The 25,091-nt window shown below is 65.5% G+C and overlaps 2 protein-coding genes across 8 annotated transcripts in view; one reads left to right on the top strand and one right to left on the bottom strand.

The window, feature by feature from the left end:
- The window catches only part of ITGB4 (integrin subunit beta 4), a 28,294-nt gene extending 10,247 nt beyond the window's left edge, over nt 1-18,047 (top strand). Inside the window, exons 13-41 of one of the 4 annotated variants that reach the window (XM_070060294.2) lie at nt 742-944; nt 2,404-2,507; nt 2,639-2,737; nt 2,865-2,994; nt 3,236-3,358; nt 3,451-3,557; nt 4,167-4,200; nt 4,316-4,507; nt 4,741-4,844; nt 5,120-5,178; nt 5,352-5,375; nt 5,834-5,982; nt 6,060-6,239; nt 6,704-6,852; nt 10,701-10,905; nt 11,451-11,605; nt 11,905-12,085; nt 12,178-12,315; nt 13,701-13,883; nt 13,971-14,102; nt 14,704-14,877; nt 15,320-15,556; nt 15,655-15,813; nt 16,143-16,292; nt 16,702-16,890; nt 16,979-17,134; nt 17,216-17,380; nt 17,478-17,588; nt 17,673-18,047. In XM_070060294.2, the coding sequence (XP_069916395.2) occupies nt 742-944; nt 2,404-2,507; nt 2,639-2,737; nt 2,865-2,994; nt 3,236-3,358; nt 3,451-3,557; nt 4,167-4,200; nt 4,316-4,507; nt 4,741-4,844; nt 5,120-5,178; nt 5,352-5,375; nt 5,834-5,982; nt 6,060-6,239; nt 6,704-6,852; nt 10,701-10,905; nt 11,451-11,605; nt 11,905-12,085; nt 12,178-12,315; nt 13,701-13,883; nt 13,971-14,102; nt 14,704-14,877; nt 15,320-15,556; nt 15,655-15,813; nt 16,143-16,292; nt 16,702-16,890; nt 16,979-17,134; nt 17,216-17,380; nt 17,478-17,588; nt 17,673-17,812 (4,132 nt within the window). In that variant the 3' untranslated portion in view covers nt 17,813-18,047. The remainder of the gene's footprint in view (nt 1-741; nt 945-2,403; nt 2,508-2,638; nt 2,738-2,864; nt 2,995-3,235; nt 3,359-3,450; nt 3,558-4,166; nt 4,201-4,315; nt 4,508-4,740; nt 4,845-5,119; nt 5,179-5,351; nt 5,376-5,833; nt 5,983-6,059; nt 6,240-6,703; nt 6,853-10,700; nt 10,906-11,450; nt 11,606-11,904; nt 12,086-12,177; nt 12,316-13,700; nt 13,884-13,970; nt 14,103-14,703; nt 14,878-15,319; nt 15,557-15,654; nt 15,814-16,142; nt 16,293-16,701; nt 16,891-16,978; nt 17,135-17,215; nt 17,381-17,477; nt 17,589-17,672) is intronic. The other 3 variants (XM_070060296.2, XM_070060297.2, XM_070060298.2) reach the window with 3 other exon arrangements.
- A 102-nt stretch (nt 18,048-18,149) lies between these two features.
- GALK1 (galactokinase 1) lies at nt 18,150-22,948 on the bottom strand. Of its 4 annotated transcripts, XM_002722936.6 has the most exons (8): nt 22,693-22,868; nt 21,772-21,961; nt 21,238-21,357; nt 20,925-21,060; nt 20,617-20,798; nt 18,654-18,804; nt 18,417-18,579; nt 18,150-18,334 (listed from the first exon to the last, which is right to left on the bottom strand). In XM_002722936.6, the coding sequence occupies exons 1-8, from the start codon at nt 22,855-22,857 to the stop codon at nt 18,263-18,265; spliced, it is 1,179 nt and encodes a 392-aa protein (XP_002722982.1). In that variant the 5' UTR covers nt 22,858-22,868; the 3' UTR covers nt 18,150-18,262. The 4 variants fall into 4 exon arrangements, 3 of the variants coding, with proteins under 3 accessions (XP_002722982.1, XP_089174060.1, XP_089174061.1); XR_016224071.1 differs by lacking the exon at nt 20,925-21,060; XM_089317934.1 differs by lacking the exon at nt 21,772-21,961 and having other exon boundaries at nt 22,693-22,948.
- Between the last annotated feature and the right edge of the window lie 2,143 nt (nt 22,949-25,091).

The raw sequence follows: 25,091 nt of genomic DNA, 5'->3' as shown, positions 1-25,091 counted from the left end.
GGTGATGTGGGCAGGTAGGGGTGACGCTGAGCAGGTGGGGTGACGCTGAGCAGAGCAGGTTGAGGTGATGTGGGCAGGTTGGGGGTGATGTGGGCAAGTAGGGGGTGGTGTGGGCAGGTTGGGGGTGATGTAGGCAGGTTGGGGATCTTGTAGGTAGGTTGGGGGTGATGTGGGCAGGTTGGGGGTGATGTGGGCAGGTTGGGGGTGATGTGGGAAGTTTGGGGGTGATGTGGGCAGGTTGGGGGTGATGTGGGCAGGTAGGGGGTGATTTGGGCAGGTAGGAGCGTGACGTTTGGTAGGTTAGGTGTGTTTGGTGGGTTTTCCACTACTGTATTTTCAGCTTCACTTGGACCCTAACTCAGTGCCTGGGTGGTGGTAAATGCAGCCCCTCTGGGGAGACAGGCAGGGGTGGTTGCTGCTGGAGTGGTCTGGGGGCTGGGGGTTGGGAGGCAGGTACAGGAGGGAGACTGCCTTCCCATTCCATGCCTCTGGTTGCTTGAGTGTAGTGACCCAGGCACACGCGTCCCCCCCTGAGCGGGGGCAGGGAGGGCTGTGAGCTCCAGCCGCCCGGCAGCCGGCCGTGACGAGGCCAGCAAGCAGCAAGGAAGGGGCCCTGGTGACGAGGGACTGCGGCACTGAGGCTCAGAGCACTGGGCCCGTAGAGTTCCCGGCTTCCTCCCGGGCCGTGGCTGTGGCTTCCTCCCGGGCAGTGGCAGTGGCCGTGACTGGTTCCTCCCTCAGGAGCGGCAGCACCTGCACCTGCGCCACGGGCTCACTGAGTGACATCGAGCCCTGCCTGCGGGACGGCGAGGACAAGCCGTGCTCGGGCCGCGGCGAGTGTCAGTGCGGCCGCTGCGTGTGCTACGGCGAGGGCCGCTACGAGGGCCAGTTCTGCGAGTACGACAACGTGCAGTGCCCCCGCACCTCCGGGGTGCTGTGCAATGGTAAGCATGGCCGCCAGCGGGGAGAGCCAGGCCAGCGGTCAGGCCCAGACTCTCTCGGGGCCGGGGACTCAATCCAGGTCTCCCACGTGGGTGGCAGGGACCCAGGGACTTGAGCTGTCACCTGCTGCTTCCTGCGTTAGCGAAAGCTGGAGTCAGGACCTGGGGTTGCATGGAACCCAGGCTCTGTGCAAGACAAGGACACCCTAACTGCGAGGCCAAATGCCCACCCTTCCCTTCTCTTGAGCCCCTGGAGCCCCTGAGAGTCTCCCTGGCAGCCTGGGTCTGTGCCACCCACTGCCCTGTCTCGGCGGGGGTCCCACCCAGCTTAACCCTCGGTGATTGGCAGCCCTGCTCTCTGGAGATGCGGCAGGGCCTAGAGCTGGGGTGTGTCCATCCGCCCACAGGGCCGAGCACAAGGTTGGGCCAGGATTGGGAGTGCATAGTCTGGCCGGGACCGTGAGAACCCAGCCCAGGGGCGCAGGGAAGGCTGCATAGCGGAGTGGAGAAGGGGGCATGGTGAAAGTCCACTCGTCATGGCCTCCACTGTGTGCTCGCCCGAGCCTGGGCCTCTCCTCCATTCTCGCTTCTGCCCGTTGGTTCCTCCCTTGGGCTGTGCGGGCCAGAGCGGTGCTCAGAGGAACAGGAGGGAGAGGCAGGCACGCCCAGTGGGGAGCAGACTGTGGGTCCCGGGCGTGTGAGAGAGGAGCGGGCGGTGCTGCTGAGGTCATTCATGAAACCTAATGATTTATCTGTAGAAATCGGCCAGTGCCGCGGCTCACTAGGCTAATCCTCCGCCTGCGGCGCCGGCACACCGGGTTCTAGTCCCGGTCAGGGCACCGGATTCTGTCCCGGTTGCTCCTCTTCCAGTCCAGCTCTCTGCTGTGGCCCGGGAGTGCCCGGGAGGATGGCCCAAGTGCTTGGGCCCTGCACCCCATGGGAGACCAGGAGAAGTACCTGGCTCCTGCCATTGGATCAGCGCAGTGCGCCAGCTGCAGCGCGGCGACCATTGGAGGGTGAACCAACGGCAAAGGAAGACCTTTCTCTCTGTCTCTCTCTCTCACTGTCCACTCTGCCTGTAAAAAAAAAAAAAAAAAAAAAAAAGGTAAAAAGAAAAAGAAATAGCAGAAATCAAAAGATAGAACTAAAACAGCTTTATTTCTTGCTTTCTGATAGTCACACATTTGGTTTCTTTTTCTTACCTTATTGTGTTGGCCAGGACCCAGCAAAGGTTCTTAAACAGGGAGCCGCGTGATTGGTGGTTTGTTTTGGGATGGTCACTCTGGCTGCACAGTGGACGGCGGGGGAGGGGAGAACAGTCCAGAAGAGTGAGGGAGAGGCGCCTTTTGCCGTGGGCTGGGAGCAGCCCAGCACCCACAGCTCCCTTCGCTGGCTGGTGGGCAGCCTGGGGCGCGCGTGCTGACGTGGCCGTCCGTCCTCTCCCTTCCCTGCCCATCTGCAGACCGAGGCCGCTGCTCCATGGGCCAGTGTGTGTGCGAGCCCGGTTGGACGGGCCCCAGCTGTGACTGTCCCCTCAGCAACGCCACATGCATTGACAGCCACGGGGTAGGCCTGGGCACGGGGCAGGCGGTGTGGACAGCAGCGCGAGCCCCAGTCAGAGGATTCGTGATGGGCAGCGGGGAGGGGAGCAGACAGCGCTGGGCACAGCCAGCTCACTGGTGCCCCTCCCGCCCCAGGGCATCTGCAACGGGCGTGGCTACTGCGAGTGTGGCCGCTGCCACTGCCACCAGCAGTCGCTGTACACCGACACCATCTGTGAGATCAACTACTCGCTGGTGAGGCCGGGGTCGCTGGGGCGTGGGCGCAGGCAGGGTGGGCGGGGGGGCGAGAGGTTGGGGAGCAGGGCCTGGCAGCTGCCCCCCCACCCCGGCACAGTGCCCACTGCCCCCTCTGCCCGCCCAGATCCCGCTGGGCCTCTGTGAGGACCTGCGCTCCTGCGTGCAGTGCCAGGCCTGGGGCACGGGGGCGAAGAAGGGGCGGACGTGCGAGGAGTGCAGCTTCAAGGTCAAGATGGTGGATGAGCTTAAGAGAGGTAGGGGGGTGGGGAGCAGGGGTGGGGCGGAAGCAGCTGGGCAGGGGGCTTGAAGTCAGATCTGGGTTGAGGTCACACCCACCGTCCAGACAGAGCTGGCAGAGCTGGGCGGGGCTGCAGAACCCAGCGCGGGGGACACTGAGGCTGGGGACGCGCCCTCTCCCCTGGGCGGGCCCCAGGCCCTGTGGGGCTCCCGGGTGCAGGGGTGCGGTCGGGGTCCGCTGACTGTGTCTGGGTGCAGCGGAAGACGTGATCGGGTACTGCTCCTTCCGTGACGAGGACGACGACTGTAGCTACAGCTACACCGTGGAGGGCGACGGCACCCCCGGGCCCAACAGCACCGTCCTGGTGCACAGGAAGAAGGGTGAGCGGGCTGGGGGCTGCAGGAGGCCTGGGCACCCGCGGGGGGCGGGGGCCAGGCGGGTGGGCAGCGCCTCCCTCCTCTGCCTTCCGCAGACTGCCCGCCCGGCACCTACTGGTGGCTCATCCCCCTGCTCATCCTCCTGCTGCCGCTGCTGGCCTTGCTGCTGCTGCTCTGTTGGAAGTACTGTTCTTGCTGCAAGGTGAGCCCCCCCAGGCTCCCCCCACCCCTGCAGCCCGCTCCCCAGAGCCTGCAGACTCCATGGATTCTGCTCCCTGCTGGGGGACTTCGGACAGGTTATTTAATGCTTGCGTGCCTCGGTTTCCTCATCCGTAAAATGGGTTTGTTGGAACAGACCTCTGAAAGTGGCGATGTTAGTCACATGAAGTTCTCGGGCCCACTTGCTGGTGCGGCTGACAGTCTTGGGGCGGGGGTTGTGGGGGTGGGGTGGGGGAGCGGAACCGACCAGAGACAGGGAGGCGAGGCAGACAGCACCACAGGGAGTGCTGGGTTGTAGGGGCAGAGACGGCACCTGCGGCCGCCCCCAGTGTGTTACGTGGTCAGACACGTCCGAGACACCGATTTGGCACTTCCCGAAGGGGTTTGGCCACGGAACCTTTCCCCCACGGAGCATCTGGCGGGGCTTCTGGGGTTCCACACTTTGGGAACCCTGTGCCCGCTCGCCCTCTGTGCCCACCCTGGCCTCATGGCCCTATCTCTGCCCCTGGGGAGGCTCAGGAGCGTTGGCGTGGGGGTGGGGGCTGCCGGCTGGAGGGGCTCACCGCCCTCGTCCCACCCACTCTTCTCCTAGGCCTGCCTGGCCCTTCTCCCCTGCTGCAGCCGAGGTACAGGGGACCCTGGGGCGGAGGGCAGGGGGCTGGCTGGGCGGGCGCGGTCCCACCTGGGAGGGTGTGGCTGGGCGGGCTCTGGAGGCCCTGCCCTGAGGTCCCTGCCCCGCAGGCCACATGGTGGGCTTCAAGGAAGACCACTACCTGCTGCGGGAGAACCTCATGGCCTCCGACCACCTGGACACGCCCATGCTGCGCAGCGGGAACCTCAAGGGGCGGGACACCGTCCGCTGGAAGATCACCAACAACGTGCAGCGGCCCGGGCTCGCCGCCCACACGGCCAGCACCAACCCCAGCGAGCCGGGTGAGGCGGGGCTGCCGCCGCCGCTCGGGGCAGTGGCCTTGGGGACCTCTGCCCGGTCTGCGGTGGGTGGCACCTGTCCCGTCCAGGGTGCAAGCTTGGGCCCCGCCTCCCTGGCCCCCTTCCTGACGGTGCCGCAGCTTGAGGCCCTGCTGCCGGCCCTCCCCTGTGCTAGCGCGGCTGCCGGGGGCGGGGAGGTCTGCCCTGACCACACCTGCGCCCCCTCCCCACCCCAGTGGCTTACGGACTGTCCCTGCGTCTCGCCCGTCTCTGCACCGAGAACCTGCTGAAGCCGGACACGCGGGAGTGCGCCCAGCTGCGCCAGGAAGTGGAGGAGAATGTGAGGACCAGAGCCACCGGGCGGGTGGCACAGCGGGCGTGGGTGCCATGATGGGGCGGTGGGGGGGAGGGGAGGGACTTTCTGGGCAGGAGATAAGGCGCTTTGGATGTGTGCCTGACTGCTTCCAGACTTGGGGTGGCGACAGAGTGTGGGTCTCAGGACGCCCATGGGCCTGCCCGCCCCCTCCCCCCCCAGCCAGCCTTGCACGGGCCTCTGGGTAGAAAGCCCACCCGGCTTCCCTGGGCCCAGCTCACTGCCCGCACCTTGCCTGGCAGCTGAACGAGGTGTACAGACAGATCCCAGGTGCACACAAGCTCCAGCAGACCAAGTTCCGGTGAGTCCTGGGTGCCCCGGACTGGGGGGGCAGCTTGGCTGTGCTGGGCCCCACCAGCCCCAAACCGGTCTCCAGGGCCCTAGTGGGGCTGAGGAGTGACGCCAAGAGATCAGCCCCCCCCCCCCCCCCCCAGCAAGGAACGTCTGGCTCACGAGCCCCTCTCTCTCCCACAGGCAGCAGCCCAACGCCGGGAAAAAGTGAGTTGAAGTTGCCCCCGCCTCCCTGCTCCCAGCCCCAAACCTGCCCCAGTCCCATAGGAAGGGAGGGAGGGCCCCATGCACCGGTCACAGGTTAGTCCCTCCCCGCGTCCTGTCCTTCAAACTCCCCCGCACCCCAGGGGAGCACTTACCACGCAGCAGCCCCCACCCCAGAAACAAGCAAAACCTGAAGCTGGTCAGGGGCTCCTGTGGGCACCAGCAGGCCACAGAGCTGCACCCCAAATCCTGGCCCTTCTGGGATGCGTGAGGCCCCAGCGTGCCTGGGGGGCCAAGAGTGCACCCGCCCCGGGGAGACAGGCGCCATGGCTGTTCCCATCCCACAGACGAGGTCCCGAGGCTGCAGAGCGAGGGTGGGGCGCTGGCAAGGACTCTGAAGCCCCAGTCGGGCAGAAGGTGCCGGCGTGGCCCCTCACCCACCTGCTCCCCCCCTCCCCCAGGCAAGACCACACCATCGTGGACACGGTGCTCATGGCGCCGCGCTCGGCCAAGCCGGCCCTGCTGAAGCTGACGGAGAAGCAGGTGGAGCAGGGGGCCTTCCACGAGCTGAAGGTGGCCCGCGGCTACTACACCCTCACTGCCGAGCAGGGTAGGCGGGCAGCTCCCCGCGCGCCCCACCCCCACGGCCACAGCCCTCGCCTGACCGCCCCGCCCTGCCCCCGCCAGACGCCCGGGGCATGGTGGAGTTCCAGGAGGGCGTGGAGCTGGTGGACGTGCGGGTGCCCCTGTTCATGCGGCCCGAGGACGACGACGAGAAGCAGCTGCTGGTGGAGGCCATCGACGTCGCGGCGGGCACGGCCACCCTGGGCCGCCGCCTGGTGAACATCACCGTCATCAAGGAGCAAGGTGGGCCGGGGGCGCGGCTGGCGCCGGATGCCTGCATCTGCGCCACGCGTGCAGGCTCCTGTAAGGAGTCGCTGTTCTGTATCCTGGCCCTCGGTGCCCAGGAAGTGGGCGCTTCTCTCAGCCTCATAAGGGGTCACCCCGCGCTGTCCCCTGTTCTTCTGTGTCCAGAGGAGGGATGAGCAAGGCTTCTGGCCAAGGACACCCAAGATACCGATCATGGTGCCCCCAGCCGCCAGGGGGCCCTCTGGCCCCCGCCCCTTCCCACCTGCTCCTCCCCCAGCAGCGTGGGTCCCTCCCTGCCTGGCCCGCCCCTCCCAGGATGGCTGCCGATGCTTTGTGTTGGCCCTTCCGGCTTTTTTCTGGAAGGATTTTCCATCCCCATCCTTAGCCCCCCCCCCCAGGGCCGTGGGAGGAGGGGTAGGGAGCCGGCTCCCCGAATGCTGACCGCCCGGGGCTCCTTGCAGCCAGCGGGGTGGTGGCCTTCGAGCAGTCCGAGTACCTGGTCAGCCGGGGGGAGCAGGTGGCCCGTGTCCCTGTCATCCGGCGCACCGTGGACAGCAGCAAGTCCCAGGTCTCGTACCGCACGCAGGACGGCACGGCGAAAGGCAACCGGGTAAGGCACTACTACGGGGTCAGGGGTGATGCCACGGGGTCAGGGGTGATGCCATGGGGTCAGGGGTGATGCCATGGGGTCAGGGGCACCCCACAGGGTCAGGAGTGATGCTACGGGGTCAGGGGCACCCCACAGGGTCAGGGGTGATGCCATGGGGTCAGGGGCGCCCTACAGGGTCGGGGTGATGCCACGGGGTCAGGGGTGATGCCATGGGGTCAGGGGTGGGTCAGGGGTGATGCCATGGGGTCAGGGGTGCCCATGGGGTCAGGGGTGATGCCACGGGGTCAGGGGCACCCCACAGGGTTAGGGGTGATGCCACGGGGTCAGGGGCGCCCCACAGGGTCAGGGGTGATGCTACGGGGTCAGGGGCACCCCACAGGGTCAGGGGTGATGCCACGGGGTCAGGGGTGCCCATGGGGTCAGGGGTGATGCCACGGGGTCAGGGGCACCCCACAGGGTCAGGGGTGATGCCATGGGGTCAGGGGTGCCCCACGGGGTTTCACGGGACACAGCAGCTGCCTGTTGCCCGCTGTAGGTGGTGCCCTGGCTGGCCTCGCAAGGACGTGCCACCTCTTCTGCCCCCATGGCAGGGGTGTCTGCCTTGTGCAAAGTGCAAGTGACACCCTGGGGGAGGCCCCGTTGCTGCCAGGGACTCAGACCAAGGGGGCTGCTCCCGCTCCTGCCCCAACTGTTCCTTCCCTCTCTGACAACCCAGGACCCCCAGGGGAGCCCGCCCTTTCATGGAGAAATGCAATCCCCAGACGCCCCAGTCCTGGAGGCTCCGGCTTCTTGGGCTGGGAGAGCCACTCTGTGTCCCTGGACTGGGTCCCCAGGGGCTGTCGCCTGGCCTGCTGGTTTCCCCTGAGTCCAGTATCGGGGGCAGCCAGAGCCCCGTGGTGCACACACTTGGTTTTATTTGCAGGGTTTTAGGTTTTAATTCTGAACGCATCACCAAATTATAAACTCAGAATATCCCCCCCACCAAGAAACCTTTTATTTAAGGAAGACAAACTTAATGTATTTCATAAGTACTTTAAAAAAAAAAAAAGATTATTTATTTGAAAGTCAGAGTTACACAGAGAGAGGAGAGGCAGAGAGAGGGGGGGGGGGGAGAGGTCTTCCATCCGCTGATTCACTCCCCAGATGGCCGCAATGGCCAGAGCTGTGCCAATCTGAAGCCAGGAGCCAGGAGCTTCTTCCAGGTCTCCCACGTGGGTGCAGGGGCCCAAGGCCTTGGGCCATCTTCTACTGCTTTCCCAGGCCACAGCAGGGAGCTGGATCAGAAGTGGAGCAACTGGGACTCGAACTGGTGCCCATATGGGATGCCAGCACTGGTGGCCATAAGGGATTGTAGTTTTACCCAATATGCCACAGTGCCAGCCACTTGACCAATTTTTTTAAAACATTTTTATTGTCTCATCTTTCAAAACAAACTTGCAAACTACAGAAAACTGGGAAGACTGATGAAATTAGTACCCGTTGTACCCTTCCATGGATTCACCTGTCTCTCTCCCTCCCCCACCTCTCTATATATGGATATCTATATGCATAGGTATGGCTTTCAAATTTTCCTACACAAAGACAAACTATCTTTAAAAAAACAACTATTTTCATTTTTATCTGAAAGTCCAGAGAGACAGAGATCTTCCATCTGCTGCTTCACTCTCCAAATGCCCACGACAGCCTGAGCTGGGTCAGGAGCCCAAAACTCAACCCAGGCTCCCACCTGGTACAGGGACAGGGACCCTCCTGGGGTGTGCATGAGCAGGAAGCTGGACTCGGATACGGAACTGGGACTCAAACCCGGCGCTGCGATGTGGGCATCGAGTCACGGCCACGGCACCGAGTGCCCAACCTCTAAACCTTTTCTTTCCATTCCCGCAAACTCCGTGCCGTGCCCGTGTGTAGATGCAGACATCTGTGCCGACAAACAGCTGTGCGCGTGTGCACTGACACACACGCACGCACTTCTTGTTTGCTGAACTATTCCAAGTCAGGGCCGACATCGCCTGGGCCTGGAGCCCTTCTGCAGAACCAGGTCCAGAACTTGGCTGACGAGTCTAAGAGCCGCCATGCCAACTACTGTCGCATAGCAACGGCCTTTGTAGCTTTTTCCCCAGTCCAGGAACCAGTCGACACCTGGGACTGCGTTTTGTCTAAAGTCTTCTTCAGCCTAGAACAGTTCCCAGCCCCTCTGCTGTGTTTGGAACTGTCCACGTGAGCTGCTTACAGACCTGTCTGTGGTTTCTTTGCACCGGGGGCCATTTGTGCCCAGGCCTGCCTGGCTGTGCCTGGAATTGAAATCTTAGGCTGCAGCGCCACCTAGTGGCCTCTTAAAATGATTTATTTATTTACTTGAAAGAACTACACAGAGGGAGAGAGACGGAGAGATCATCGATCTTCCATTGGCTGATTCACTCCCCAAATGGCCACAACGGCCAGGGCTGCGCCAGGCCAAAGCCAGGAACTTCATCCAGGTCTCCCACGTGGGTGCAGGGGCCCAAGCACTTAGGCCATCCTCTGATGCTCTCCCAGGCCACAGCAGAGAGCTGGATGGGAAGTGGAGCAGCCAGGACTTGAACTGGAGCCTGTAGAGGATGCAGGCCCTGCAGGTGGGTTCACCTGCTACGCCACAGCGCCAGCGCCCCCTAGTGGCCTTTTGTGAGAGCACCTTTTCCTCCCACACCACGCCTACACACCCACGGAGCTCAAGGCAAGCTCCAAGACAAGGAGATGGAGGCAGGCGTTTGGTTCAGCGGTCAAGATGCCACTTGGGTTGCGGTATCCCATGTTGTAGTCCTTAGGTTCGAGTTCTGGCTCCACTTTCCACCCATCTTCCCGCCACTGCCATCCACGTGGGAGACCCAAATGGACCTCGGCTCCCGGCTCTTGCCTGGCTGTTGTGGGCATCTGTGGAGTGAACTAGTGGCTGCAAGACGCCTCCCTCACTTTCCATCTCTCAAATATATAAAAAAAATTTTATTGACAGGCAGAGTGGACAGTGAGAGAGAGAGAGAGAGAGAGAGAAAGGTCTCCCTTTGCCGTTGGTTCACCCTCCAATGGCCGCTGCACTGTGGCTGGCGCACCGCGCTGATTCGAAGGCAGGAGCCAGGTGCTTCTCCTGGTCTCCCATGGGGTGCAGGGCCTAAGCACTTGGGCCATCCTCCACTGCACTCCTGGGCCACAGCAGAGAGCTGGCCTGGAAGAGGGGCAACCGGGACAGAATCCAGCGCCCCAACCGGGACTAGAACCTGGTGTGCTAGCGCCACAAGGCAGAGGATTAGCCTAGTGAGCCGTGGTGCTGGCCTATATAAAAGAATTTTTATTAAAAATGAAAGAAGAAAGCTGGAGCCGATGGAAGCGCCCCCACCCACCGGGAGGGCCTAGGGCTGGGCGGGACTCCACACTTCCGAGCCACGATGACCCCCTCCTTGCAGGATGCGGCCTGCAGAGCCCAGCTCCCCAGGGCCGCCTGCCTGCCAGGTTTGGCCTCTGCACATCCCATGGCCTGCTCTGTGTTTTGGCTCAAATTCTGGCTCACACAGCCACCTGTGCGAATTTGGGCAAATTTCCGAAGCTGCGCGGGACCCGTTTCCGCATCGCTATGATGGGGTGACGGGACCTGTGCCTCCTGCTCTTCCGGAGACGGAATAGCGTGAGTGCTTGACACGCAGGAGGTGCGACGGGCGTCACCCCTGTCCACGTGGGACGGGACGGTGTCTGCAGTGTCCCTGAGGTCGGCACGGAGCAGGTGGCCGGGACGCCGTGTGTCCCCCCCTTGAAAGGCTCCCACACTGAGCTGCCTCCCCCCTGCCTCCCTGCTCTGACCCTGACCCTTCCTGCTCCAGGACTATGTCCCCGTGGAAGGGGAGTTGCTGTTCCACCCCGGGGAGACCTGGAAGGAGCTGCAGGTGAAACTCCTGGAGCTGCAGGAGGTGGACTCCCTCCTGCGGGGCCGCCAGACCCGACGCTTCAACATCCAACTCAGCAACCCCAAGTTCGGGGCCCGCCTGGGCCAGCCCCAGTCGGCCACGGTCATCATCGGGGACCGAGGTGGGCAGAGCCTGGGGTGGGCTTAGGCAGGTGGAGAGGGAGGGCCGGCTAGGGCTGCCGGGCTTGGCGAATCCCAACACAGGAGGCCCAGTGGATCTTGAATTCCCCACAGTAATGCACACGTGGAGTATACACGTGTGTCCCATGCAACACCTGGTGTAGACCTCTCCTAGAAGTGCCCGGTCTGTATCTGCAACCCCAATGTCCAGTGGCCTCCTGCATTTTATCTGGCAACTTTGTGGCCAGCTGGGGGGCGGGAGTCAGCCATTAGACCCTCGACCTTGTATCAGCCTCACGGAGGCGTTCCTGGAAGGGGTGAGTCCACCCCTAAGAGGAGAGCGAGCTCAGGGGAGGGGTGGAGATGGCCCGGGAGCAGGTGTTCTGGTGCGGAAGTTTTTTGTCTGCGAAAGGAGGAAGACTGGCGCCCTCTGCAGGTCGCAGGTGTCTGTCGGTCTCTCTGGATGGGGCCTTTGGGTGTTTGAGTCTCTGGCGCCCCCTGGTGGTGAATGGTGTCTGAGCCTGCCCCAACCCTGACCCACTACTAGATGAACTGGACCGGGACTTCGTGAGTCAGACCCTGTCATCCCCGCCGCCTCGCGGGGACCTGGGCGCCCCACAGAACCCCAATGCCAAGGCCACCGGGTCTCGGAAGATCCATTTCAACTGGCTGCCCCCTCCTGGCAAACCATTGGGCTACCGGGTAAGGTGGGGGCCACGGATATGGACAGGTGCCTGGGGAGGCCTGGCAGCCACCACCCTGGAGGGGGGCACCTTCAGGGAGAGGGGTCCAAGCACAGGTGGGCAGAGGGAAGCCCCCGCCTGAGTCTCACAGAAGGTCGCCCCTCTTCCTGCCTGCTGGGTGAACGGCGCAGCCACCCAACCCTGGGGCCTCAGGGCCTGGTCTGGGCAGTGTGGCCGTGACGCTGTGCTTCCCCCGGAGCGGGGAGAGCGGCTGTGGCGCTGGCCGCTGCCCCATGACTGGTGCCCCTCCCCGAGCAGGTCAAGTACTGGATCCAGGGTGACCCCGAGTCTGAAGCTCACCTGCTGGACAGCGAGGCGCCTTCGGTGGAGCTCACCAACCTCTACCCGTACTGCGACTACGACATGAAGGTGTGCGCCTACGGGGCGCAGGGCGAGGGCCCCTACAGCTCCCTGGTGTCCTGCCGCACCCAACAGGAAGGTGAGGCGCGTCCCCAGCCCCCCAGGGTGCCGCCATGTCCTGCCTGTCCCCACCCCCTGCCCCTGACTATGCTCCACGGCCACTCCCCGCAGTGCCCAGTGAGCCGGGGCGCCTGGCGTTCAACGTCATCTCCTCCACGGTGACCCAGCTGAGCTGGGCTGAGCCCGCAGAGACCAACGGCGAGATCACGGCCTACGAGGTCTGCTACGGCCTGGTCAACGAGGACAACCGTAAGGACAGCAGCCGGGGAAGGGCCAGGCAGGGGCCTGCAGGGAGGGCCAGGGTCCTGGGTCCTGCCTGGGCTAGCCGTGCAGGCCATACCAGTCCAGGTTGGCAGACAGCACTGAGGCGCCACTCAGTCTCCACCTGGGGCCGGGCTCCTAGCGGTGGGTGAGGCTCTTTGTGTTCATGAGGTCGCCGGCCCAGGGGTGCTCCCCATCCAGGTAACACGGGCGGGTGGCTCCTTCTCACCCAGTCCCGGGTTGGGGTAGAGCCTCCACTTTCCTATTGTTTCACACCGTGTTCCACCGGGCAGCCCCGGGCCAGAGCACCTGCTGGGGTGTGAGGGCCCCTTTCCAGTCCTGTGAGGGAGGCCAAAGATGAGAGCACTTAAGAGAAACCAGCCCCAGGCGGCACAGGGACGTCCCACACCTTCCATTTTGCTTGCTTGCTCCCAGAGATGGGGAGTTCACTACCCCCACGCCTCCTGGAGACAGGAATCTGTGTGGGGCTCACGCTGTCCCCGTGACTGGCAGGGCTGGGGCCAGCCAAGCCTTCTCTGCAGCCATGCCCTTGGCTGGCTCTGAGCTCAGTTCAGTCCATCTGTGGCCCTCCACCTGGTGGTCTCCTCTGCCTGGGCCTTTAACCCAAGAGTGACCCGAGTCCCGATGCACAGTCATCCCCGGTGGCTTCAGCCCCTGGCTCTGGGAATGAGCTGGGCAGCCCGCCCTGCCCAGGGGCGTCTGTGCCTGCAGCTGACAGAGGTGCGAGGGGGTGGGCCAGAGCACCCGGCGTGACAGCGGGAGACGCCCCCTGGGGCCACCGGGCGCCGGTGCCAATGCTTCTCCAGTACAGCCAGCTGGGCGTGGACTGGGGCTCAGGTGCTGCTCCAGCCCCTGCTCTGGGCCTCCCTGGAAACGTGTGCGGCGGGAGGCCTCTCTTGTGTCGCCTTTGTTTTTCTGAGTCTCCTGCTCATGCATCCGGGGTCCTGGCCCTCCGCGCCCCCACGGCTGCACCCGCACTGCCAGACGTCGAATCAGGACAGCGCTGGCCTCCCCCTCCCAGCTAACACGGGCGCTGGCCGTGAACCTCACCGCCAGCTGTCACAAACCTCGCTGGCCCCCAGACTTTGCCTCCCTGAGGCCACAGACCTCTGCTTCCCCAGCACGCGTTTCAGGGCCTGGTGTCAGCAGTGGGCAGAGGGTGACATCCCGTGAGCACCCTCACCTGGGCTAAGGCGGGGCACCTCGGAGCTGGGACCGCCCACCTGTCTGTCGAGGTGCTGCAGGGCCCGATTCAGCCAGCGACTGCGGGTCGCCCGGTGACAGATGTCAGAGGCGGGGCTGGGGCCGGGCTGCAGCCTGGTGGCCCCTCTGAAGCGCCCTCCCTGCCCTAGGACCCATCGGGCCCATGAAGAAAGTGCTGGTGGACAGCCCCAAGAGACGCATGCTGCTCATCGAGAACCTGCGCGAGTCCCAGCCCTACCGGTACACCGTGAAGGCGCGCAACGGCGCCGGCTGGGGGCCTGAGCGCGAGGCCATCATCAACCTGGCCACCCAGCCCACGCGGCCCATGTCCAGTGAGCGGTGGGCAGGGGCATGCAGGGTGCGCACGGGGAGGGGCCGAGCTGGGGAGGGGCCCTGGCTCACCTCCTGCCACCCCGCAGTCCCCATCATCCCGGACATCCCCATCGTGGACGCCCAGGGCGGGGAGGACTACGAGAGCTTCCTCATGTACAGTGACGACGTGCTGCGCTCGCCCGCCGGGAGCCAGAGGCCCAGCGTCTCCGACGACACTGGTGAGGGGCTGCGGCGAGAGGCGAGGCAGCGGCGGGGGGCTGTCCCTGGTGCCCGGATGGCAACGGGCCTGGTGGCTGCTGGGCACACAGACCAAGGCTGCAGGCCCTCGACAGCCTCAGCCAGGCATCCGTGGAGCCCGTGTCACGGTGCCAGGTGGGCCGAAGGGACCACGCTGACACAGTGCGCGTGCAGGTCTGTGTGCGGGGGGACAGACGCTCACAGGCTGTGTGCATCTTGGAGGTCCACGGGTGGGTGTGCTGCGGGCTCAGCCCCAGCTCCGGCTGGCTCGCTCTGTGCGTTTTCTGGCTTGTGAAATGGGAACCCGCCCCGCCCCCACTTCCCGCGGAGGGGCACAGCTGTGCCCCAATTTTGTGTCCGTGGGAGACCGCCCAGCCGGTGACACGGGCCAGGCGCCTCCCTCCAACCCTCCAGGCAGGTCCAGAGCCAGGCTGCGCTCGACCACCCCGAGGGTCTCGAGCGGGCCGAGGGTTCCCTCTGCGGTGCGCGCACGCGCTCCGCCCGCCTCCCACCTGGCCCTCCTCGGCGCCGCCGCCCCCAGCGCCCCCGGCCGTGCCAACGCGGCCCTTCGTTGTTCCCAAGGCGGCGGCGGCGGCTGGAACGTGGAGCCCGCGCTCGGGGAGCAGCTGGACCTGCGGCGCGTCACGTGGCGGCTGCCCCCGGAGCTCATCCCGCGCCTGTCGGCCAGCAGCGGGCGCTCCTCCGACGCCGCCGAGGGGGGCGCGGACGGGGAGGGCGGCCCCCGGCCCGCCGGAGGTGACGGGGCTGTCGGGCCGCGCACCACCCCGCACACACTGAGTCCCTAGCGCCCACCTCAGAGCCCCAGCTGCGGCCTGCAACCGCACCTAGGCAGGCCCCTGCGGGCGTCTGGGGTCCCGCCAAGGCAGGAGCCCCTGGGGACAGTGAGCCCAACACGGCGCATGCCCAGCTAGGGGGGTTGGACTTCAGAGTCCGCCCCCCCCCCCCGCAGAAAGCCTGTCCAGGGTGGAGCTGGCTGCGCTAACGCCGCCCACAGCGGTGGTGGACACGGGCCAGGGGGACTCTGCACAGCTCCTTGACGCCTCCAAACACAGAGCCCTTGTCCCTGGTGTTAGGGGGAGGCTGGCGCGTTCACACCGAGTCCCTCTCCCCCCACGAAATAGGGTGGGGGCTCCGTGGCCGGTGCGGGCCTGACCCGGCCACAACTCTCGCCCCGCAGAGCACCTGGTGAACGGCCGGATGGACTTTGCCTTCCCAGGCAGCGCCAGCTCCCTGCACAGGGTGACCACCGCCAGCAGCAGCTACGGGACCCACCTGAGCCCCCACCTGCCCCGGAGTGTGCACAGCGCGACCTCCACCCTCACCCGCGATTACCACTCGCTCACCCGCACCGAGCACTCCCACTCGGCCACACTACCCCGCGACTACTCCACCCTCGGCTCCCTCTCTTCCCACGGTGAGCGCCGCCACCAGCCCTCCCTCCCTCTCTCCCTGCTCCTGGAGTCCCCTGGCCACTGCCCCAGTCCCTCTCACTCTTGTTTCGTCCTGCCCTAGGCCTCCCTCCCATCTGGGAGCACGGGAGGAGCAGGCTCCCACTGTCCTGGGCCCTGGGGTCCTGGAGCCGAGCTCAGCTGAAGGGGCGCCTCCCCTCCAGGGGCTCCCGGGACTCTATAATCCTGGCCGCGCAGCCGGCAGCGCCCTCCTGGGGCCCAGGTAGTGCAGGGGCGGCCACCTTGGCTCTCCACGGCTGTTCTGCTCCACCTGTCAGCCGGCCACCCATCACAACCACCGCCACACTCTCCATTCCATCCGGAGCCCTGCCTGCCCACAGGAGCTAACCACCCGCCCGCCTGCATCCGCTGATGCCTAATGCACACAGGCTCCTCTCCTGGGTGCTGAGCAGGGAATGGGGTGGGGGCAGGGCCTGCACCCACCCAGGACGCGTAGGTGCTGCAGGATGAGCGAGCTGCCCGGCCAGCGCCAGCCGAGGGAGGGGGCACGACTGACTTGGGCCGGCGCCGACTGTAGCCTCCTGTCCCCAGAGTCCCGCCTGACTGCCAGTGTGCCTGACACACCCACCCGCCTGGTGTTCTCCGCCCTGGGGCCCACATCCCTGAAAGTGAGCTGGCAGGAGCCACAGTGCGAGCACGCACTGCTGGGCTACAGCGTGGAGTACCAGCTGCTGACTGGCGGTGAGGCCTGGCTGCCCTGTCGGGAGTCCACCCAAGCCCCGCCGCGATGTGCCGGGGCCCCTTCCACCCCACTTCACGTCTTCCGAGCCCTCTTCCCTCTCCCCGGCCTCTCTCTCCTTGTCATCCCCTCTGCTACATTCGGCCTCACCGTCCTACTAGAGACCCGGGGTTTATGCTGCAAGGGATGCCTGCGGGGGCTGGGATTGGTATTTCTTTGGGTAGATATTCCAAACAGCATGGCCCAGGCCCCTGGCTAAGGAGCCGCCAACCATCCCATCCTATCCCATCCCCCAGCCAAACCTGGGTGGGTGACCAGACCTCGAAGGCAGCCTGGGGAACAGGAGCAGCAGGCCCCAGGAGTGCGGGGTGGGGGTGACGCCGCTCTGGCCCGCCTTCTCCCTGCCCACAGGCGAGCTGCGTCAGCTCCACATCACCAACCCTGGCCAGACCTCCGTGGTGGTGGAGGACCTCCTGCCCAACCACTCCTACGTGTTCCGCGTGCGGGCCCAGAGCCAGGAGGGCTGGGGCCGAGAGCGCGAGGGGGTGATCACCATCGAGTCGCAGGTGCACCCGCAGAGCCCACTCTGCCCCCTGCCAGGTGAGCTGCCTCTCCCACCCCTCCGTCCACAGCGGCCCCCACTGTGCCCACGCCCCCCAACCCCGACATCCTCCCTCTGCTGCCCCAGGTTCTGCATTCACTCTGAGCACGCCCAGTGCCCCAGGCCCGCTGGTGTTCACGGCCCTGAGCCCAGACTCCCTGCAGCTGAGCTGGGAGCGGCCACGGAGGCCCAACGGAAATATCCTCGGCTACCTGGTGACCTGTGAGATGGCCCACGGAGGAGGTGCTGCCCGCCCCACAGGCAGGCGAGGCCGGGGAGGGGTGGAGAAGGGGCGTGGGGGCTGAAGGCGTGTTCCCCGCGCAGGGCCAGCCACCACGTTCCAGGTGGATGGGGACAACCCCGAGAGCCGGCTGACGGTGCCGGGTCTCAGCGAGAACGTGCCTTACAAGTTCAAGGTGCAGGCCAAGACCACCGAGGGCTTCGGGCCGGAGCGTGAGGGCATCATCACCATCGAGTCCCAAGATGGAGGTAGGGGGCCGCCCCACCTCGCCCCCACCACCTGGCTCGCCAGGCCTCCTCCGAGGCTGTCCCCTGACCTGCCGACCGGCTGATCTGCCCACTCCAGGCCCCTTCCCACAGCTGGGCAGCCACGCCGGGCTCTTCCAACACCCGCAGCAAGGCGAATACAGTTATGTCACCACCACCCACACCAGCACCAGCGAGCCTTTCCTGATGGGTAAGTCACCGGGGGCAGGGGACCAGGCTCTCCTGCGAGCAGTCGGGGGAGGGGCAGGGACCCGCCATTCCCTCTTCCCTGCAGATGGCCTGGCCCTGCGGTCCCAGCATCTGGAAGCAAGCAGCTCCCTCACCCGGCACGTGACCCAGGAGTTTGTGAGCCGGACACTGACCACAAGCGGGAGCCTCAGCACCCAGGTGGACCAGCAGTTCCTCCAAACCTGATCCCGACCTGCAGCGGCCTGGAGCCCGCGCCCCCTCCGCGACGCCCGCTCTGCTACTGTGCCAGCGCCTCTGGCCACACAGCAGGGAGTGGGAGGCATGAAGGGGGCAGAAGGCCCTCTCACTGCCCCCCCCCCCCCAGCCTCTGGACGTAAACCCTTTCATAACCAAAGAGCAGGGACCAGCGCAGCAAGGTCCAGCCTCTCTTTTGCACTTAATAAAAGACTTTGCTACTGCACGGCTCTGCCCTGTCCATTTGTCCAGGGCCCAGAGGTGCCAGCCGGAGTCAGAGGGCGAGGCAATGCTGACACCCACCTCTGGGGGCAGGTGGGCACTGTGGTGGGGGGAGGCACAGTTTTATTGAGCACCCTGATGTGGAGAGCAGGTGCCAGAGGCAGAGCCACGTGACCCGCCACCTGCCGCCTGTGTGCACCGGGGGCAGTGCTGGGTGCCTCACAGGTGCAGCACCTTGGCCCCGTCTGCTGCTTGGGAGAGGTAGAAGGTTGCAGTGCCGCTGTACTGCTCCTAGGGGAGAGGCGGGCACGGTGTGAGCGCGGGGGGGCCCGGCAATCCACTGCCGCCCTCCCAGGCTCTGGCCCCAACCCACCTGTATTTGCTGCATGGCGCGGGATGCAGCGGAGGCCTCCAGCAGTGTCACCGTGCAGCCGCCGAAGCCACCGCCGGTCATGCGACTGCCATAAACCCCAGGCACGGAGAGCGCGGCCTCCACCAGCTGGTCCAGCTCCGGGCAGCTCACCTCGTAGTCATCCCTGCAGAGAGGGCATGGGAGGGGCAGTCCGGGGACGCTGGGGCCCAGGAGGCGCGGGCATCCCGAGGGTCTCACCTGAGCGAGTGGTGACTCTCCACCATGAGGCGGCCGAAGGCTCTGTAGTCCCCGCGGCTCAGGGCGGCCGCTGCCTGCGCCGTGCGCCGGATCTCACCCACAACGTGCCGCGCTCGCCGGAAGCCCTCCTTGCTCACCAGCTCTCTGCCGGCTGCGGAGGGGAAGGGGTCAGCGGAGCCAGCTCCCGGCCGCCTGCGGGCCCCGGGTGTGTGGGAGGGGGCCAGGATGGACAGCAGCCCCGGAGGGCTAGTCAACAGCTGCTGGAGGCCTTGTTGAGCTCCGTTAGCTCGGGGCCAAAGCCAGGAGCCCAGAACTCAATCCCAGTCTCCCCTTAGCGGCAGGGGCCCAAGCCTGCTGCTTCCCAGCGCCTTAGCAGGAAGCTGGATCGGAAGTGGAGCGCATGGGGCTCCAACCGGGCACTCTGAAACGGGACGGAGGTGGCCCGAGGCAATTTAACCACGCCAAAAAGAGCAATTTTAAGGCTCGAAGCAAGGGGAGGCACTTGGCACAACAGCTAAGGCACTACTTGGGACGACCACACCCCACGTTAGAGTGCCCGGCGCACAGCCCCTGCTTCGCTTCTAATTCCAGCGCCTTGCTAATGTGCACCTGGGAGGCGGCAGGAGATGGTTCCATGCTTGGGCCCCTGCCTCCCAGGTGGGCGCCCTGGATGGAGCTCCCGGCTCCCGGCTTCAGCCTGGCCCTGCTCTGGCTGTAGCATGCATTTGAGGAGTGAACCAAGGGATGAAAGAACTCTCTGTCTCTCAGGTAAATACATGCATACGTACATAACTTAAAATGTGCATTTAAAAAACTAAAGAGGCTTCAAACAGCCGTGAGTGGGCAGGGTCGGGGAGTGGGCAGAGTGTGCCCAGCCGTGAGTGGGCAGGGTCGGGGAGTGGGCAGGGTCGGGGAGTGGGCAGAGTGTGCCCAGCCGTGAGTGGGCAGGGTCAGGGAGTGGGCAGGGTCGGGGAGTTGGCAGGGTCAGGGAGTGGGCACAGTGAGCCCGGCCGTGAGTGGGCAGGGTCGGGGAGTGGGCAGGGCGTGCCCGGCCGTGAGTGGGCAGGGTCGGGGAGTGGGCAGGGTCGGGGAGTGGGCAGAGCGTGCCCGGCCGTGAGTGGGCAGGGTCGGGGAGTGGGCAGGGCGTGCCCGGCCGTGAGTGGGCAGGGTCGGGGAGTGGGCAGGGCGTGCCCGGCCGTGAGTGGGCAGGGTCGGGGAGTGGGCACAGTGAGCCCGGCCGTGAGTGGGCAGGGTCGGGGAGTGGGCAGGGTCGGGGAGTGGGCAGAGCGAGCCCGGCCGTGAGTGGGCAGGGTCGGGGAGTGGGCAGGGCGTGCCCGGCCGTGAGTGGGCAGGGTCGGGGAGTGGGCAGAGCGTGCCCGGCCGTGAGTGGGCAGGGTCGGGGAGTTGGCAGGGTCAGGGAGTGGGCACAGTGAGCCCGGCCGTGAGTGGGCAGGGTCGGGGAGAGGGCAGAGCGAGCCCGGCCGTGAGTGGGCAGGGTCGGGGAGTGGGCAGGGTCGGGGAGTGGGCAGAGCGTGCCCAGCCGTGAGTGGGCAGGGTCGGGGAGTGGGCAGGGTCGGGGAGTGGGCAGAGCGTGCCCGGCCGTGAGTGGGCAGGGTCGGGGAGTGGGCAGAGCGTGCCCAGCCGTGAGTGGGCAGGGTCGGGGAGTGGGCACAGTGAGCCCGGCCGTGAGTGGGCAGGGTCAGGGAGTGGGCAGAGCGTGCCCGGCCGTGAGTGGGCAGGGTCGGGGAGTGGGCAGAGCGTGCCCGGCCGTGAGTGGGCAGGGTCGGGGAGTGGGCAGAGCGTGCCCGGCCGTGAGTGGGCAGGGTCGGGGAGTGGGCACAGTGAGCCCGGCCGTGAGTGGGTAGGGTCAGGGAGTGGGCACAGTGAGCCCGGCCGTGAGTGGGCAGGGTCGGGGAGTGGGCAGGGTCGGGGAGTGGGCAGAGCGAGCCCCGCCGGCTCTCACCCTCCAGCTCCTCCAGCTGCACCTCCCGAAGGCTCTCCTTGCCGAGCGCCCGGGCCACCTCTTCACACTGGCGCCGCCGCAGAGGGTACTCGCTAGAGCCCAGGGCGTGGCGGACGTTGGAATTGGTGATGAGCACAGCCAGCTTGGGGTCGGACAGCGGCACCAGGCTTGTCTCCAGGGACCTACGGCAGAGTGGAGTGGGGCGGGGGGGAGATGGCAAGGCCAGGTGTCTGCTGTCACGCCGGGCAGTGGCCCCCCTACCCGGAAGCTCCAGAGCATCGGTTTGGGGGGCAGGAGGCGGCCCTGACCTGCAGTCAATGAGCAGCGCATGGCCCTTCTGCCCCAGCAGTGCGATGAGCTGGTCCATGACCCCGCAGGGCACCCCCGCGAAGCTGTGCTCCGCCCGCTGACACACCTGGGCCCGGGCAGCCACTGCCTCCGAGTCTGCGGCACAGGGCGAGGCGGGGAAGAGGGGGCCCGGGAGGGGGCACGAGAGGTGGGCGGGTAGCTCCAGGGATAGCTCCTCCGGGGATATTCACCCACGCCCCTCCGCCGCCACCCACCATAAAGACGCTCAGACCGCAAGGAGGCCTCGAGGGAGGGGGGCCGGCCTCGGGGTACCTGGGCAGAGCTGCTGGAGGAAGGTGTACGTGGCCACTTCCAGGGATGCCGAGCTGGACAGCCCACCGCCCAGGGGCACGGAGCTGACCACCACCGCACTGAAGCCTGGGAGGGGCGCGGCTGCGGCGGAGAGAACGGTGAGGAAGATGGCTACCTGCGAGCATGCGCACAGGAAGCCGAGCATGCGTGCAGGAAGCCGAGCATGCGCACAGGGAGCCGAGCATGCGCGCAGGAAGCCGAGCATGCGCACAGGAAGCCGGACGCCCACTGCCCGCCCGCTGCACCGGTCACAAGGCCCCAGCCTCGCGGCCCAAGCACCCTGCCTCTTCCCGCCCCCCGAGGTTGCTGAGACAGTCCCCTAGTTGTCCTCCTGGTTTAGGGCTGGGATTTGAACCCGGCTCCTCCCATCACGGGCGGGCAACCCAGGGCAAGCTTTCCTCATCTGCGCAATGGGCGCAGCCTCGCTTCCCCACAGGGCACGGGGTGCATTAACGGGTTTGCAGCGTGAACTTGGCCCAGGCCTGGTCCCCATACCTGGGTAGTGCTGAATCACCCCCTTGACATAGTTGGCCCAGCGGGGAGTCCCAGGCTCCAGGGAGCGCTGGGCTGTGGGCAGGGGGAACTGTAGTCGCTGGGGCTCGTCGGCGTCCTCAGAGGTGGTCAGGAGGGAGACCAGCCCGTCCTCCCGGGGACTGCCCACCAGCACCGTGACCAGCTCCAGCGCCTGCACACAGAAGCAGCCCCTAAGGCGAGGCAGACGGCGGCCCAGGTCCTGCCGCCCAGACAGGGAACAGGCTCAACTCAAGGGCGGGCCGGAGTGCTGAGCTGGCCTTGGGGGCTGGAGCTCTGTCCCCTGGGTCTTCAGGGGCGGGGCCCGCTGCAGCCAGCGAGCAGGTCTGGACTCTGCCCTTAGCTCCCAGCTAGGGGGCAAGGGGCGGGGGACCGCCGGCTCTGGGGAAAACCGGGATCGAGGAGCGCCCACGTGGGGTGCGCTTGGCGGGCCGGACGCACTCACTCCCCAAGCCGCACGGCGAGGCCGCTAGAGCCCCAGATTTGCCAGCGTGGAGGCCGCACTCAAGGTTACACGTCCAGAGCCAGCTGTGCGACCTTGCGCAGGCCCCTGGCCCCCTCTGGGCCCGATACTTCGTCCGTAAATCACCGGGCTGGGCTACGCTCACACCCGAGCCTGGCGCAGAGGCGAACCGGGGAGCGACGGGGAGCCTCCGCGCCCGCACAGCCCCCTCGTGAAGCGGGAACACGCTCCCAGGTAGGGCGCGAGGGCGGGCTGGAGCCAAGCGGCGGTCGGCACACCCTCTCCCGGCCACTTCCTCCTAACGCGCGGGCGTGCCCGTACCGGGGTCTCCCCACACTCGGCTGCCCGGCCACACGACCCGCGCGGACAGGGCGCGCCCCCCGGCCCCCGGCCCCCGCCCTGGGCCCCGCGCAGCCCCTCACCATGGGCAGCACCAGGCCCTGGTTGTAGTCCGTGTGCTCCCCGATGAGATTGACGCGGCCCGGCGCCGACACGGCCAGCTCCGGCTCCTCCCCGAACTCCTCCCGGAAGGCCCGCCGGGCCTCGGCCAGCAGCTCCCCGACCTGGGGCTGTCTCGAAGCAGCCATGACGCCCGTCTGCGGCGCGGCCGCCGGCGGCGCGGGATGCTCTGGGCGGGGCCTCGCGCGGCGGTGCGCGCATTCCGGCCGTGTCCCTCGGCTCGGACGCGCCCACGCCCCGCCCACGGCCGGATGGCCCCGCCCCGTCCGCGCAGCCGGGCCCTGGCCAGCGGGCCCTGCCCGGCCCGCGACACTCGAGCTGACAGCTGTCTCAGCTGGGCGGGCGCAGAGGGAGGTGGGCACAGCCCCGAGTGGCACTCGGCGAGACGGAGGGTCTCTGCAGCAGCCCTGAGATGCTGATCCTAACTCCCCGTGGCCTAGCGCGGGCGTATGGCATAGGTTAGGACGCTTGTGTCGCAAACCGGAGTGCCTGGGTTTGGGTCGGCCTCCTGATTCCAGCTGCCTGGTAATGCGGACCCTGGGAGGCGGCGGGGATGGCTCAAGTGGGTGGGTCCCTGCCACCCACAGGCGAGATCTGGATTGAGCTCCTGGCTCCCTGCTTGCAGGCATTTGGGGAGTGATCCAGCAGATGCGAGTGTCTGCTCTACCTTTCAAATAGATAGGATAAAGTACTTAACTTTTGTAAAAGAATTTGTTCATTTGAGAGGGAGAGTTAAGTTACAGAAAAGTCTTCCACCTGCTGGTTCACTCCCCAAACAGCTGCAATAGCTGGAGCCGGGCCAATGCAAAGCCAGGAGCCAGGACTATTTCCACGTCTCCCACGCGGGTGCAGGGGCCCGAGGACTTGGGCCATCTTCTACTGCTTTCCCAGGCCACAGCAGAGAGCTGGATAGGAAGAGGAGGAACAGAGACTTGAACTGGTGTCCCTACGGGATGCTGGCGCCACAGGCAGATGCTTAGCCTACTATGCCACAGCCCTGGCCCTGACACACTTTCTAAAAAGGTTTATTTCGGGGCTTGCGCTTTGGTGCGACGGGTTAGCTGCCCTCTGCAGTGCCTGCATCGCATTTGGAAAGCGCTGGTTTGAGTGTGGCTGCTCCACTTCCGATCCAGCTCCCTGCTAATTTGCCCGGGAAAGCAGCGGAAGGTGGCCCAAATTCCTGAGCCCCTGCACCCACATAAGAGACCCAAAACTCCTGGCTCCTGGCTTCAGCCTGGCCCAGCCCCTGTCGTCGTGGCCATTTGGGGAGTGAACCAGCCGATGGAAGACCTCTCTCTCTCTCTCTCTCTCTTTATCTCTCTGCGTAACTCTTTCAAATAAATAAGTCTTTAACAAAAAAAAAAAGGGGGGGGGAGGTTCATTGTATTTGAAAGTCCGAGTTACAGAGAAAGAGATCTTCCATCCACGTGTTCACTCACCACATGGCTGCCACAGCCTGGGCTGGACCACACCAAAGCCAGGAGCCAGGAGCTTCTTCTAGGTCTCCCACATGGGTGCAGGGGCCCAAACACTTGGGCCATCCTCCAGCGCTTTCCCAGGCTACAGCAGGGAGCTGGACCAGAAGTGGGGCAGCCGGGACTTGAACTGGCGCTTGTAGGGGATGTCAGTGAACTAGGCAGCAGCTTTACCCTCTATGCCCCAATGCCGGCCCCTGGCACACAATTTGCATAGAGACAAGGATGGCCAGTTAGTGGTGACCAAAGTGTTACTATTTTGAAGATTTTATTTAAAGTCACAGTTAAACAGAGAGAGGAGAGGCAGAGAGAGAGAGGTCTTCCATCTGATGGTTCACTCCCCAGTTGGCCGCAGCGGCCGGAACTGCGCCAATCCAAAGTCTGGAGCCAGGAGCTTCTTCCAGGTCTCCCACGTGGGTGCAGGGGCTCAAGGACTTGGGTCACCTTCCACTGCTTTCCCAGGCCACAGCATAGAGCTGGATCGGAAGTGGAGCAGCCAGGACTGGAGCCGGTGCCCATATGGGATGCCAGGACTGCACATGGCGGCTTTACCTGCTACACCACAGCGCTGGCCCAGTAATGATTTTTTAGATGATGCCAAAAGCACAAGCAGTACCGCAGGTTAAACCACCACTTGTGCCCGCACCCTGCTGGAGCGCCTGGTGCACGTTCCGGCTCATCCGATTCCAGCTTCCTGCTAAGGCACATCCTAGGAGGCAGACGACGGCTCAAGTGCCTACGTCTCTGCCATCCACATGGGCTCCTGGATGGAGCTCTCAGCTCCCAGCTCTGACCTGGCCCAGCCCGATCCGAAGGCAGGAGCCAGGTGCTTCTCCTGGTCTCCCATGGGGTGCAGGGCCCAAGCACTTGGGCCATCCTGCACTGCA

Source organism: Oryctolagus cuniculus, chromosome 17, assembly GCF_051225735.1.
Source record: "Oryctolagus cuniculus isolate XC-2025 breed Fujian yellow rabbit chromosome 17, ASM5122573v1, whole genome shotgun sequence".
Classification (NCBI taxonomy): Eukaryota; Metazoa; Chordata; class Mammalia; order Lagomorpha; family Leporidae; genus Oryctolagus; species Oryctolagus cuniculus.
The sequence above is the reverse complement of the archived record's forward strand: the minus strand, read 5'-3'. Positions and strand labels throughout refer to the sequence as shown.